This window comes from Eurytemora carolleeae, unplaced genomic scaffold, assembly GCF_000591075.1.
Source record: "Eurytemora carolleeae unplaced genomic scaffold, Eaff_2.0 scaffold1144, whole genome shotgun sequence".
Taxonomy (NCBI): Eukaryota; Metazoa; Arthropoda; class Copepoda; order Calanoida; family Temoridae; genus Eurytemora; species Eurytemora carolleeae.
In genome coordinates, this window is record NW_019397069.1 from 1 (window position 1) to 15,823 (window position 15,823).

The window sequence follows — 15,823 nt, forward strand, 5'->3', positions numbered from 1 at the left end:
TTTTCTTTTTATTGGACACTTACAGTTTGGGACTCATATAAATATGGAATGAGAAAATGACATTTAAGAAATTGTATGTGTTTTTATGATATTATTATAAGCATTAGTTTTACCAGAAGCTTTATAAGTCGACTTATTCAGTGAAATGTGCCTGAATAACACTAATCATTTTTTTGTGTTTCATGTACAGTGAAACCCTTAGTAACGAATATATCTGAAGAATTTATTAAATGTCGTCTTGACAATTTTTCAATGATTTTTATACTTTATTACGTAAATTTCAGTATTTGCGAAAATAAATAAATATCCATGAATATGCTGGAACAGTTTTAAAAAGTTCCATATAATCATTTAATTCAAAAACTAAATATCTGCAACATTCCATTATCAGAAAGGGAAGAATACGACATTTGATGAATTCTTTCGATGTATTCGTTATTAAGGATTTCACTGTATGTTCATTGGACCATTTAATATCATAAGTTAAGTCAATAAGTGGCCTTGCTATTTCACAGTTTTACAAGTCCCAATTGATCGAATTGTTGAAAAAATTGTACACAAGTAGTTCCAAAGAGCTTTATTCTTTACACACTTTCTGTTGAGGACTTAAAAAAGAAATTTAATCCATAAATTAGCTATTTTTCAGGAACCATCAGTGCGTCTCTAGTTCCCGTGGCGCGCGCACAGACCGAGTTCCTGATCTAGGAGTTTCTAGTAACGCGCTCCCTGGTGGACAGTACAGTATTCCTAAGGTAAAGCAAAATGAACTCCTTAAATCCGTGTTTACCATACAGGGTTACCCACAAAGGATGAGACTTCAGAGACGACTGTACGGAATTTATGCTTATCTATATGATTCTCTGCAACTATAAACTTCTGTATTTCTTTGATAAAACAATATATTAGACCTTTAAAGACCACGTTCAAATTCAATGCTGCAGAAGACTTAATCTAAATTTCGTATTGTCATATTTGAATAGTTTCAAGTCGTCTTTGCAGTCTCATCCTTTGTGGGTTACCCTGTAACAGCTTGGCACTTGCCACAACTTAGTTCATTAGAAAAACATACAATTCCCTACAGCTTGTAGACCAAGTTTGTTGAATTCTTTGGAATTTATCAAATTAAAGAAAATTAGAACTATGCGATTTGGAAATTTTCATGTATAAAACAGGGGCAAATGGTGATATTGTCACAAAAAGGTTTAACATTATAGGTCATTGAATTGATATCTCTCCCCCCAGTTACGCCATTATGACTACTCATCAAGATACATTTTTATCATTTAATATTTACAAAAAATTAGTATTATTGATATTATTGTTATAGGAGGTGATGAACTATTTCACCCTGAACGAGGACAAGGTGGCCCTTAGCAACAACCCCCGCCCTCAGGTAGATATGCTTATTTAGAATTAAAAAATGAGGAAAAGTTTTCCATCTAAAGTACATTTCATTTATAAATTATGCCATTGTTATTGATAAACCACAGTTTTATAAACATAAAAACTTATTTCCTAACTTGTTAATCTTGATTCAGAAACTACACCTTAATGACATATTTTGTCCTAGAACGGTCGGCGTTTATATCAATACAATGAAGACGATGTTTCTCTTTAAGTTGTGATTTTTCAAATTACAAGTTTACATGTAAATAAAGAGAAGCTATTGATTAAAAGCTTCTCTTTGTTTCCATGTTTATGTCTAACATAACTGTTTGAATTAGCATGGTAGAAATCAAAATTGAAATCGAAAGTCGTCTTAATTATATTGATATTTTTGACGACGACTGTATCTGAGTAATTTACGCCCAATTTTCTAATTTCTGATTTTATTTTAATTATTAAACTAAAGATTTTCCTGTACATTTGGACTCCCTTACTTATACTAGTACTAACCTAAACTTTTTTCTCTCTATTCATGAATGTGTTATCAAAAATTTACTGGCGCATTTCTAGTGACACTTTATCTATTTTTTCTACGTTTATTTAGGATAACAATGAAGCGAAGGAAGACGATTGGGAAGTTATGGATTACATTAATATATAAAGTATTTAAAATTAATTTACAAAATAGAAATTTACATTTTGAAATATACGGCATAACAGAAGGAATATTGAACATTCAGAGAAAAGGGTGAAGAGAGAATTTTGGAAAGCTGCGTGTATTGTTTATGTTAAAATGTTAAAATATATTTGATAATGGTTTGACATAGTTTATATATTTTACATCGCTTAACTACGGAGGCCCAGGCATTATTACCCATTCAAGGTATTTTAGTTCGAGTCCAGCTTTCTATACGTTTCATATCCTTTATAAACATGAAAATCATTTATAATTCTTAAATCGTAGAAACTTAAAATCATAGCTGAACAAAATATACGTTTATTCACATTTTTAAGATTTGATGAGAAAACTTCACTGCATCAATTCCGTCTTTACAATTTTTAACAGTGTTTATATTCCTAAGAGTGACGGTTAATGTATCAATTCTAACTAAATATTAACCATTACTAAATGTAAAACAATTTTCTCCTATTATATTCGAACAAATCGAACTGCTATTATTTGTTTCTTAATCTTAACACAGGTTACCATGGGTGGATAAAGGATTTAGTCTTTTAAAATTAATACGATATGCATGGAAACAAACATATCAGATTTTTGTTTAAATTTCTTAAATTAAAACGAAAAAATCGGAAATAGGTTTTCAAACTTAACTTCTAGATAGCTGATGAAAAAAAAAAAAAAATATATGACAAACAACTTTTTGGTGAAAATTTCAAATTTTTATTGTTTTAAATCTTAGTGACGGAACAATCTGGTCAGCTGAAGAGAGTCAACTTAGACCAAAATATATTTCCAATAAAATGTGGAACATAATTCAATAACTCTAAAAAAAGGTTTGGTCCATATCAACACACATTTTTAGATTTATCAAACGTTTTCTTTTAAAGAGGGGAGTCACAATTTTCAAAAGGAGACTTGTAAAACTAAGTCAATCTTTGATATTATCTTATTGACCTAATTTTTACCAATACATGTAGTAATTGCCGTACTCTTAAAAGTTTGTCACTACCACTGGGCGCTATCTCGTTTACTATGTCAACTGGACAATAGCGATATCTCGTTTGCTATGTCAACTGGACAATAGCAATATCTCGTTTGCTATGTCAACTGGACAATAGCGATATCTCGTTTGCTATGTCAACTGGACAATAGCGATATCTCGTTTGCTATGTCAACTGGACAATAGCGATATCTCGTTTGCATATGTCAACTGGACAAATGCGATATGATCCACATGGTTACAATCCCCTGAACTATTAATGCCACTACCACTGGGCGCGATCTCGTTTACTATGTCAACCGGACAATAGCGATCTATTGATCAATGTTTCAAACAGGACAATACCACACAGCTACAATCCCGTGAACTTTCAACGCCACTACCACTGGGACTGGGCGCTATCTCGTTTGCTATGTCAACCTGACAATAGCGATCTATTGATCAATGTCTCAAACAGGATACGATCCACTCTTCTACAATCCCGTGAACTTTCAACATAACTACCACTGGGCGCTATCTCGTTTGCGGTGTCAACCGGACAATAGCGATCTATTGATCAATGTCTCCAACAGGATACGATCCACTCTTCTACAATCCCGTGAACTTTCAACGTCACTACCAGTGGGCGCTATCTCGTTTGCTGTGTCAACCGGACAATAGCGATCTATTGATCAATGTCTCAAACAGGACACGATCTCAACTCATATGTTTCAACGAAAACCAAATTACTCTACACTGTAATCAAAGCGGAGTTTCTGTATTAACTAATGTATTTGAGGTTGGTATCTTACAAGCTAAAGTTAATAGGCGTAATTACAATTCATACGACGTTATCTATATCACATGATTAAGGCAATCATGTTACGTTTTACAGCACAGTTAGAAATTTAAGATATGAGTCATTATATATCACATGATAAAGCTAACCATGCTATGTATTCATTTGAAACACAGATTAAATGAATAATGTTTTTTATGTAGAAGTTTAAAAACACTAGGCTTTTAGGACGCTTCGCGCCCATCTTCTATTTAAATTGTGAACATGTTCTTTTTGTTCACATTCTAAAACAAAGAAGAAAAATTTTTTGCGGATTTTTAAAAAAAACCCGGATTTTCAACAATTTAATTTTTTTACAAAATTAAAAACCTTTAAAACACATTTTTTAAATTTTTATCATTTAAAAACCTTCCCTGTGGTCACATGATGTTCCTCAAAAAATTAGGGCCTGATCGGTTTAGCCGTTTTCATGTTTATTGGATACAAACAAACAAACAGACAGACACCAAAACAGACAAACAGACAGACAAGCCAAATGTATATATAGATAGATAATTAATAATGTACAACGTACTGCAAATTTACAGAATATCTTGTTACCCGATATTTATTACATACACACATTCATAAATTGATAATTAATCTTTTGTTCAATGAATTAACTGACCTTAATTTTCCTAACATAGATGAGTTATTATTTGCCCTGTTATCAAGGGTTTGTTATTTAATCTCCCGCCCACTAAACTAAGCTGGTGGTGTGGGTCAAATATTCCTATGATAGGCCGGGTACTGTAAAAAGTCTGGCCGCGCCATCAAATTTAAAACCGGCCGACATAGGATAGGGTGGTGTCAGTACATGCCGCTCGTACAAGGGGTTGGGCTGGTTCGAATTCAAATTGACCATAGTCCACTGTGAACAGGGAGTGCTTTTGAGGAAAACAAAATTGAGGGTCTTGGAGACCCATTTAATCTAGAACCTCCAAAACCTTTTTGGGTTTCTAAACATCATGAGCTTACCCATGGAGAGGTCGATGAGCACCTCGGCTAAGTGGGTTTCCGCATTGTTAAACTATCCATTTTGCATGAAGGGTCACTTGATATTACGCTAATAACAGTCCCTCCACTATAACGTAATAACCTGATTACCCAATCAGGTATAAATTCTGTTTTATATTTGAATAAAACACTGCACTTCTTATGATCAAACTTTTTATAAAATTATGATACTTTAAGAACATATCAACTTATACATAGTGATGATTCACTCTGAAAGATTTTTATTGTGCAATTAGTGTACTGTCCCTTTCAATTGAAAACAATTTGATCAATAAAACTATTCTATAAAGATGAAAATGAGAGAATAAAAGAAAATTATGTACAGTGGTGGATCCACGAGGTAAATATACATTTGGAAAAAGTAAATATATTTCACAACAAACTATACACATATAAACTATACACATATAAACTATACACATATAAACTATACACATATAAACTATACACATATAAACTATACACATATAAACTACCTTTCTTTTAAATTCTCGAACACGTATCTTCTCATACCTGCGTAAACTCGTTATATTTTTTATTCTTATTATTTAGATCCACAACTCCAGTAATCTATATTATCAATAAATCATCTAAGTCCAACACCTGCAAGGTATGCCTTTAATATACAGTGAGACCAATAAAACTGTGGAATAGGAAGACGACTAGGTTAAATAAGTTCAATATTTTATTTTCAAGCTACGGGTAAAACTATTCTCTTTTGGGCAACATAAAATTCACATAAGATTTCTTAAATGTCGTCTTCCGTTTACACAGCTATCTTTATTTAACCAGAGGGTCTAGATGATGTTGATGATGACGTTTATGTTACCCTTGATAAGGTTGAACCACAGGGTCTAGATGATGTTGATGATGATTTTTTTGTTATCCTTGATTAGGTTGAACCGGAGGGTCTAGATGATGATGATGACGTTTATGTTACCCTTGATTAGGTTGAACCAGAGAGTCTAGATGATGATGATGATGTTGATGTTACCCTTGATTAGGTTGAACCGGAGAGTCTAGATGATGTTTATGTTACCCTTGATTAGGTTGAACCAGAGGGTCTTGATGATGTTAGTGATGATGTTGATGTTACCCTTGAATAGGTTGAACCAGAGGGTCTTGATGATGTTGATGTTACCCTTGATTAGGTTGAACCAGAGGGTTTTGATGATGTTTGTGATGATGTTTATGTTACCCTTGATTAGGTTGAACCAGAGAGTCTAGATGATGATGATGATGTTGATGTTACCCTTGATTAGGTTGAACCGGAGAGTCTAGATGATGTTTATGTTACCCTTGATTAGGTTGAACCAGAGGGTCTTGATGATGTTAGTGATGATGTTGATGTTACCCTTGAATAGGTTGAACCAGAGGGTCTTGATGATGTTATTGATGATGTTTATGTTACCCTTGATTAGGTTGAACCAGAGGGTCTTGATGATGTTAGTGATGATGTTGATGTTACCCTTAATTAGGTTGAACCAGAGGGTCTTGATGATGTTGATGATGACGTTTATGTTACCCTTGATAAGGTTGAACCAGTGGGTCTATATGATGTTGATGATGATTTTTTTGTTACCCTTGATTAGGTTGAACCAGAGGGTCTTGATGATGTTTATGTTACCCTTGATTAGGTTGAACCAGAGGGTTTTGATGATGTTTGTGATGATGTTTATGTTACCCTTGATTAGGTTGAACCGGAGGGTTTAGATGATGTTGATGATGATGTTCATGTTACCCTTGATAAGGTTGAACCAGAGGGTCTTGATGATGTTGATGATGATGTTTATGTTACCCTTGATTAGGTTGAACCAGAGGGTCTTGATGATTTTGATGATGATGTTTATGTTACCCTTGATAAGGTTGAACCAGAGGGTCTAGATGATGTTAGTCATGATGTTGATGTTACCCTTGATTAGGTTGAACCAGAGGGTCTTGATGATGTTAGTGATGACGTTTATGTTACCCTTGACTAGGTTGAACCAGAGGGTCTTGATGATGTTAGTGATGATGTTGATGTTACCCTTGATTAGGTTGAACCAGAGGGTCTTGATGATGTTGATGATGATGTTTACAAGAATCAAGGAGACGGAGGAAAGGAGAAAACAGACTCTAAAGATGGAAAGGAGTTCGTCAACGAAGGGGAGAAAGAAAGTGATATTTTTGATCGAAATCTATTGTTGAGATCAATTCTAGTAAGTTCTTGATACTTTTCAAGTTATTTACCCATTTCCATGTTCTATTCCTGTCATCTTCATTTTTCCTGTCACAATTCACAGTTCTGTTTCCTGTCAAAGTCTCATCCCCTGTCGCTGTGTCACAATTCTGTTTTCTTTCAAAGTTCTGTACCCTGTACAAGTCCGTTTCCCTGTCCAAATCCTTTTACCTGTTCTAGTCTATCCACCGTCCTAGCACTTTTCCTGTCCTAGTCCTTTTCCTGTCCTAGTCCTTTTCCTGTCCTAGTCCGTTTCCTGTCCTAGTCATTTTCCTGCCCTAGTCCTTTTCCTGTCCTAGTCCTTTTCCTGTCCTAGTCCTTTTCCTGTCCTAGTCCTTTTCCTGTCCTAGTCCTTTTCCTGTCAAAGTCCTTTTCCTGTCATAGTCCTCTTCCTGTCACAGTTTTCTCACTTGTTCTAGTCCTTACCTTGTCCTATTCATGTACCCTATCCCAGTTTTATCCCCCATCCCAGTCCTTTTCCCTATTTCAGTCTCGTTCCTGTCCAAGTAACACGCCCTCTTATTGTTCTTCCTTGTTTTCGACATGTTCCTAGTTCCAATCCTGCCCCCAAGTACCAGTCTTTCTTCCGTCCTATTCCTGTCCCAATCCTTTCCTCTGTGCTAGTACTTCTTCTTTCCTGTTCCTGTCCTTATCCTGTCCCCCTTGCTGGTCATTTTTATGTCCTTATCCTGTTTCAATTCTGTCCTTCTCCGGTTCTATTCCTGTTTCAATCCTGTCCTTTTCCTCTCCTAATCTTGTCCCAATCCTGTCCTTCCCCCGTTCTACTCCTGTTTCAATCCTGTCCTTCTCCCTTTCTATTCATGTTTCAATCCTGTCTTTCTCCCGTTCTATTCCTGTTCCCATCCTGTCCTTCTCCCGTTCTTTTCCTGTTTCAATCATACCCTTCTCCTGTTCTATTTCTGTTCCCATCCTGTCCTTCTCCCGTTCTATTCCTGTTCCTATCCTGTCCTTCTCTCGTTCTTTTTCTGTTCCCATCCTGTCCTTCTCCAGTTTTATTCCTGTTCCCATCCTGTCCTTCTCCAGTTTTATTCCTGTTCCTATTCTGTCCTTCTCCCGTTCTAATCCTGTTCCTATCCTGTCCTTCTCCCGTTCTATTCCTGTTCCTATCCTGTCCTTCTCCCTTTCTATTTCTGTTCCTATCCTTTCCGTCTCCCGTTCTATTTCTGTTCCTATCCTTTCCTTCTCCCGTTCTATTTCTTTTCTATTTCTGTTCTTATCCTGTCCTTCTCCCTTTCTGTTTCTGTTCCTATCCTTTATCCCATCCTGTCCTTCTCCAGTTTTATTCTTGTTCCCATCCTGTCCTTCTCCCGTTCTTTTTCTGTTCCCATCCTGTCCTTCTCCAGTTTTATTCCTGTTCCTATCCTGTCCTCCTCCCTTTCTATATCTGTTCCTATCCTTTCCTTCTCCCGTTCTATTTCTGTTCCTATCCTGCCCTTCTCCCGTTCTATTCCTGTTCCCATCCTGTCCTTCTCCCGTTTTATTCCTGATCCCATCCAGTTCTTCTCCCGTTCTATTCTTGTTCCCATCCTGTCCTTCTCCCGTTCTATTCTTGTTCCCCTCCTGTCCTTCTCCCGTTCTATTCCTGTTCCCATCCTATCTACTCCCGTTCTATTCCTGTTCCCATCATGTCCTTCTCCCGTTCTATTCTTGTTCCCATCCTGTCCTTTTCCCGTTCTATTCCTGTTCCCATCCTGTTCTTCTCTCGTTCTATTCCTGTTCCCATCCTGTCCTTCTCCCGTTCTATTCCTGTTCCCATCCTGTCCTTCTCCCGTTCTATTCCTGTTCCTATCCTGTTCTTCTCCCGTTTTATTCTTGATCCCATCCTGTTCTTCTCCTGTTCTATTCTTTTTCCCATCCTGTCCTTCTCCTGTTCTATTCCTGATCCCATCCTGTCCTTCTCCCGTTCTATTCCTGTTCCCATCATGTCCTTCTCCCGTTCTATTCTTGTTCCCATCCTGTCCTTTTCCCGTTCTATTCCTGTTCCATCCTGTCCTTCTCTCTATTCCTGTTCCCATCCTATCTACTCCCGTTCTATTCCTGTTCCCATCCTGTCCTTCTCCCGATCTATTCCTGTTCCCATCCTGTCCTTCTCCCGTTCTATTCCTGTTCACATCCTGTCATTCTCCCGTTTCATTCCTGTTCCTATTCTGTCCTTCTCCCGTTCTATTCCTGTTCCTATCCTGTCCTTCTCCCGTTCTATTCCTGTTCCCATCCTGTCCTTCTCCCGTTCTATTCCTGTTCCCATCCTTTCCTTCTCCCGTTCTATTCATGTTCCCATCCTGTCTCCCTCTGCATCCCTACTAGATTTTTGAGCTATCGCCATGCTAAAATGTTCTACAGTTTTGTGTTATCTAGGTTGTGTTTAATTGTTTAGTTCTCCCTACCCTGATACTAGTAGGTCCCTGCTATCTAGTATATATCCTACTACAGTGTTTGTATGCAACTGGAGTATTCAACCTGATCCTCTACCGACTAGGTCAGAATTATCTTTAACTTATGAAATCATTTTATCTTCTTTTTCAGTTTATAATAAAGAATAAAGAAGTAAAGAATGCCTACATCAATCATAATGTTAGAAAATGGTGGAGATATCTGCGCTTTAATCAGAATTGTTTTTAGAAAAACTGTATAAAGGATTCTGTTTTGAATCGAATCTTCCCTTGCATTTTCGTAGACAATTCCTTCAAGAATGTGGTTGACACAGTATTATTCAGAAAGAACATAAAAAAACTGCATCGTAATGTTGTGAAAATTTATCAATTAAACTTTTTTTTCAAATTTTAACAGTAATTAACCGTTTGGGGAAAATAAAAGGGGTTTTAGAAATCCCTATGCTTAAATTCTAAATGAATGTTTTAAAGAAATGAATTTGAATCAAGAGGCAAAAAAAAACTTTTCTTTTTAATCTGCTGCTGTGAAACAGTACAACAAAATGGCCGTTTTACACTTTTTTCTAGTAAATTCCCTTCTAATATATATTCCTGGCTACATTCTATATCATAACTTAACAAAAGTTTAAAAATTAAGATGATTTTTGAACAAATTCTTTGATGATTTATTATACTATTGTGTAAAATTATAAATAATTTTAAAGGTTCTTGGACTGGCTTTTGGGAATGGAAGAAAGACGAAAAGTATTCTAAACCTGAAAAACATTCAAGGTAAAAACGATTCAAAAATAAAAAATTCGAATTGTCTTTTTCAGCAAATATTAAAGAAAAGAAATTTACCTCAATTTATTTTTTGTGTGAAACAAGAAGAATTTGTTGGTATAATGAGTAAAGAAGTTCACTGATTTTCATATCCGTATATCTTTGCAACTCGATTTCGGAAACCTTAGATATTTTAAAGTATGATTTCTGTAATATCAAATAATCTAGGTTTGAAATATAAATGGTTAAACCATCAGTTTCCTGTATTCTGAAAATATTTTGTTTAAGCACCTCCCTACAGTACAGTACAGCTGACGGTACACAAACACAAGATGTACAACAAGATTTACTCATTGAGTCTTCCATGGCAGGTAACTAGCTTCAAGGGGTTATATCCATAGATAAATAAATAAACATAGATAGCTTATGTACGCATAATCACAAAGAATTGTACAGTCCGTGAACTCATACTTCTAGGGGTCAAAGTGTACTTCAATGATAAGCGGGGTGGTTTGGTGTTTTAATGGATTTCATAATAGAGTGTAAAATAACTCCGGGAATGGAACTATTTGAACAACAATATTTCACTGAGCAATATATCATATTGACGAGAACTGAAGAAGGACATGAGAAGGACTAAACTAACTTAAATTTCTCTCTACAGAACTCATGTACACCACAAGTACTCAATGACATAAGAACAGCCAATGTTCACAACCGACCTATTTAATCTATATTATAGGAATATCTTTAAAACATCTCTGTACAATTATATCTTTAAAGATGAAAAATGTCGTCTTATGCGCAATCTATCTTTATCTATCTTATATCTTGTTTATAGGGTTAATTATCTCCCTGATCTTTTCTTGATTAAAGATAAAAGAAACATAAAAACATATATTTTTTTTATAATTAGTTTAATTAAATAAGATAACACTGTCTTTCTAATAAATGATTCTAAAGATACGAAATCATTGAAAACATATTTTAATTTATCATTGTTCCTTTAATGGATATAGTTTTGATAAGAATAAATAAAATGGACTGGTCTTTTCTATTTTAGAGATTGTATTTTAATAGATTTTTTTTAGAAAACTTGTCAGTTCAGAATGAAACAGCTGAGATGGCACCGGACTGGAAAGGAAATATATAAATCATATTATTCAAACTTACATTTTTTTAAATTGTTATACAATTGTTTTCTTTCTTTGTTCTTTTTAGAAATATCAAGTCAATATTTTCCCTTAGCAATTAAATTTCTAATGATTTAATAATTGATTAATTGAATGATTGATAATTAGATTGTAATATAATACTAATTCCTCTTCTAACCTTCCTACTCCTCTGCTGCATTATTATTTACGTGCTGTGCAGGTACATACAATAATAAATAATGATGTTCAGGTATAGAATATGTGGAACCGAAGAAAAAGAAAATGAAAAGGATGATGAGAAAAAGTAGAAGCGAATTATTAGATAAATAGTTGAATAATTTCTATCAGGAATGATTTGATTTAGAAGATTTTAGTGTCACAAAATCAAGAATAATATAAAACTAATTGGTGACATATATTCTGGACTCCTATTTGTCTGGTAATTTCTGATAAGCTCTAAAGATATCTTTTCGATTAGTTGGATATTTTCTAGCTATGATTTAGCTGCGACCTACTCGCCTAGCTAGCCTGGGAAATCACAGCTAAAAATAGCTGGAGAATGTTTAAAGAATTGGATAATCATTTCTTATTTTCGAAATATTTTGTGAATCAAAAAAGTAAAATCACATTCCTATAGAAAAAAGAGAAACCCATTTCCTTATTTAACAATTTTCTCTTGGCTAAATTGGTGTTAAAAATCTATTTTTGAATCTCGAGAAAAACTATTTTTGATTCTTGAAAAAAGATATTTTTGATTCTTGAAAAACTAATTTGTTTGTTATTTTGTTTAAAAAACATTTTTGTTTGTTATTAGAAAACAATATTGTTGTCATAAATAGGGTTTTAATTTTTCGGGAAAAAAATTTCCATTTTGAAAATGGAATGATTCGGAAATTTGTTTCGTAAACCGGAATTCCGGGATATTTCCGGATCAAATGGAAACCGGAATGCTTACGGTTTACGTAACGTAAACCGTAAAATTTCCAGTTTCCATTTTGTAAACCGGAAATTTTAACACAATATTAGACATAGAAAGCAATGTTAAAACATTAAAAGTTAAGACTTATTAGTTGACATACATTAAATACGCATTTAGTTCTACACTTACATATATTCACAAATATTTCACTATAGTTCATCATGACTATTTTACAGTTACAGTTCTCACTTTCCCCACAATATTTTTTGACAAATTAGTTTTTATTTTTCAAGAGGATCATCGGATAGGCTTATGCCCCCCCCCCCCCTCCTCCTCCGTATTTGATCAGGATGGGACTCATAAATAGTCCAATTACCGTCCCTACAGTGTGACTTTGCTTAATTTTTAAAGATTTTAAATTTGACATTTTTTAAAATTGCAAATTTTAGAATTTTTGTTAGACTAACTTAAAAATGGTAAAAAATCTACATTTTTTAAAGAAACTTTACGAAATGTGTTTAAATTTTACATAAATGGTTAATATCAACATCATTTTCATGTAGATACATTGCTAAATATAAAGCAAGGTTAAATTGGATTACTTTCGTATTAAAAATTCATTGCTAAGTATTTTCTGACTTGTTAAAGAAATTATTTGACCTCCAAAACATAAACAATTACTATCTTTTCTGATAAAATTTGTCCTTATTTAGCTAGTAATAATATATATAAATATGTACATAATTATCGATTTTTTACATGATACAATAAACATTTTAAAACTAAAAAATGTTATTAAAAAGGAACAAAAAACACATTGTATGTATAGTGCTCTGTGGAAAACCATGTTCGTTTTTATTAATTACAACTTACTACTGGCCAGTCGTATTTAATCAACCTTTTACATAAAGTAAAATTTATTAATGCACCCTTCAGACCCTTTTTAAAATAGCATATGTGAAGTAAAACAATTAAATAGTTACAAAAGTTTAATGATTAAGTTTTATTTAATCAGCTCTACTAGCTGATCAAGGTTTATATAATCAGATCTACTACCTGATCAAGTTTAAATAATGAACATTTTTTAATCAATTAGATATACTAGCTGATTACGCTTTATAAAATCAGCTCTAATAGCTGATGAAGTTTTATTTAATCAGCTCTACTGGATTAACATGTTTTAATTAAGTAGCTCTACTAACTGAACATGTTTGAATAATCAGCTCTACTAGATGATCAAGTTAGAAATAATCAGCTCTACTAATTGAACGTGTTTTGATTAATCAGCTATACTAGCTGAACATGTTTTAATTAATCCCCTCTACTAACTGATCAATTTTTATTTAATCATATCTACTAGCTGATCAAGTTTGAAATAATCAGCTCTAGTAACTATTTAATTTTGATTAATCAGCTCTACTAGCTGAGCAAGTTTGAATTAATCAGCTCTACATACTGAACATGTTTCAATTAATCAGCTCTACTTGCTGATTATGTTTGAACTAATCAGCTTTACCAACTAAATAAGTTTTAATCAATCAGCGCTACTAGATGATTAAGTTATATTTAACAATTGGTACTAGCTGATTAAGTTATTATTTATCAGCACTACTAGCTGATCATGTTTGAACTAATCAGCTAATAAAGTTGCAATGCAATACATCAGTCTTGTTAAATTAATCTTTAAACAAAAAGTTTGGATAAATCAATTTCTTTTTTATTAACCATTGATAAGCAGTGAAAGCTCAAGTTTTATAGTGATTGATTAATTGGATGTGTGGTTTACCTTGAATAAAAACTCAGCTATAGCGCTGTGTAGACATTTATAAATGTTTTTAATCAATAATTCAAAACTATTGTTTACAATAATATCACAGCCAAATCATTCTACATCCTTTATCATACATCCTTATAAACTTTTCTACTTCTGCATAACTAACGTGTATTGCTAACAACAACAAAAAGCATATTTTACATTTTAAATTCGGTGATGGTGATGGACCAAAACTCTGTAGAGTAAAAAAGTAGATGTTAGTTCCACATTTATTGAAAATATATTTTGGTCTGGGTTGACCCTCGTCAGTTCTAACGATATAATAACCAGCATAAAAGAAATTTTTTTTTTGTTAAAATGTGACAAGGGTGCAGGAATCATAATTCTGGAGTTTGAGAGTTATTTTACATAAAAGTTCTATTTGCAAAGAAGTGTTGAGAATCACCTAAAAAAATCTTGCTTTTAAAAAATTATTTAGGAACAATTTCTTGCTGTTAATCATTACTTTTTTAAAACTAGAGGAAAAAACTATTCTGAAATCTTCTCAAATCTGTTATTTTATTTTATATACAACTACAATAGAAAAAAATAAATAGGAAACAGTTACGCCTGGATTTCCGTAGAAAAACCACGAAACCTCTATCAAGATTTAAATTTCAACAAAGTGCTTTTGATAAGTAAAGGAGGCTCTCGGTATTTTGAGAATAACACTACTTTAAGTTTCTAAAATTGGTTAAAATGTTTGCAATTTTTATAAAAATTTTCATCATGCAACGTTTGCAGGCTTCAATGATAGGGGGGCTAAAATTATGCATCAAATGGCAGATAGGAGATAAAGTAGGGGGGTTGCAGGACTAGGAACACAAGAAAAGTACTTAAATCTGCCAAAATCAGCGAATTCTAACTTTCAAATAGATTTAAAACAATTTAAATCAAGCTATTTAAAAATTCTGCCTGGCAGAGAATTTTAAATAACTTCTTAACTGTAAACTCACGATAATGTCGGAGAATGAAGTAGCAGCGAATCATATCTAGTTTTTCTGTAGGTCTTTTTTATTATTTGAAAACATGCCATTAAAAAATGGTAAAAGTTGTCCACGGTAATTTAGGTAATCTCTCTAACTAGTCGTTTGCTTCCACTATAATATAAAATCCTTAAAGGAGTGTCCGGGGGGGGGGGGATACAATAAAAATATGACGAATTATTGGGACAAAAATAGACAGATAGCTAGACAGTTAGGCAGCTATAAACCTCTGTCGACCAGTGACCTGTGCTTTCCCGTGGAGCCAGGCCAAGCTGCTCAAGAATGTATTCAAAGGGAAGTTTATATCTCACATTTTTTGCAAATAAAATTCTGCTCTTGCGTATTTGTTATGAATCCGGTTTTTTTAAATATAATTTTTAAATTTGGTTTAAATGTATGTATTCTAAGTACTTGTTTCAAAGAGGCAGGCTATCGTATTAAATATATGTACGGGATATATACTATTTAGAAAACATCGCAGAAATTTAGCGTTTATTTACAAATTTTGAATAATTTAATTAAAAAACTATTGAATATTTTGTGAAAAATATCTTTTAAGTCCTCACAGGTGGGTAGTAGAGTTAGTTGGTAAACGGGGATAGTATATATACTTACATATACAGATAGATAGATAGATAAAGTTGAGTACCATAGATTG

General features: G+C 33.5%; 1 protein-coding gene and 1 long non-coding RNA gene across 2 annotated transcripts; both read left to right on the top strand.

Annotated features, from left to right (window-relative positions):
- Positions 1–649: 649 nt before the first annotated feature.
- On the top strand, positions 650–2,108 carry LOC111711577 (uncharacterized). The gene is made up of 3 exons (XR_002767285.1): positions 650–752; positions 1,328–1,393; positions 1,991–2,108. It is a non-coding gene; the product is annotated as an uncharacterized LOC111711577 (long non-coding RNA).
- A 3,041-nt stretch (positions 2,109–5,149) lies between these two features.
- LOC111711573 (uncharacterized) lies at positions 5,150–12,158 on the top strand. Its single transcript, XM_023485958.1, has 9 exons — positions 5,150–5,242; positions 5,455–5,512; positions 6,939–7,100; positions 9,497–9,617; positions 10,236–10,302; positions 10,582–10,664; positions 11,385–11,435; positions 11,595–11,667; positions 11,698–12,158. Exons 1-9 carry the CDS (start codon positions 5,220–5,222, stop codon positions 11,753–11,755), a joined length of 696 nt encoding a protein of 231 aa, XP_023341726.1. The 5' UTR covers positions 5,150–5,219; the 3' UTR covers positions 11,756–12,158.
- Positions 12,159–15,823: the final 3,665 nt, after the last annotated feature.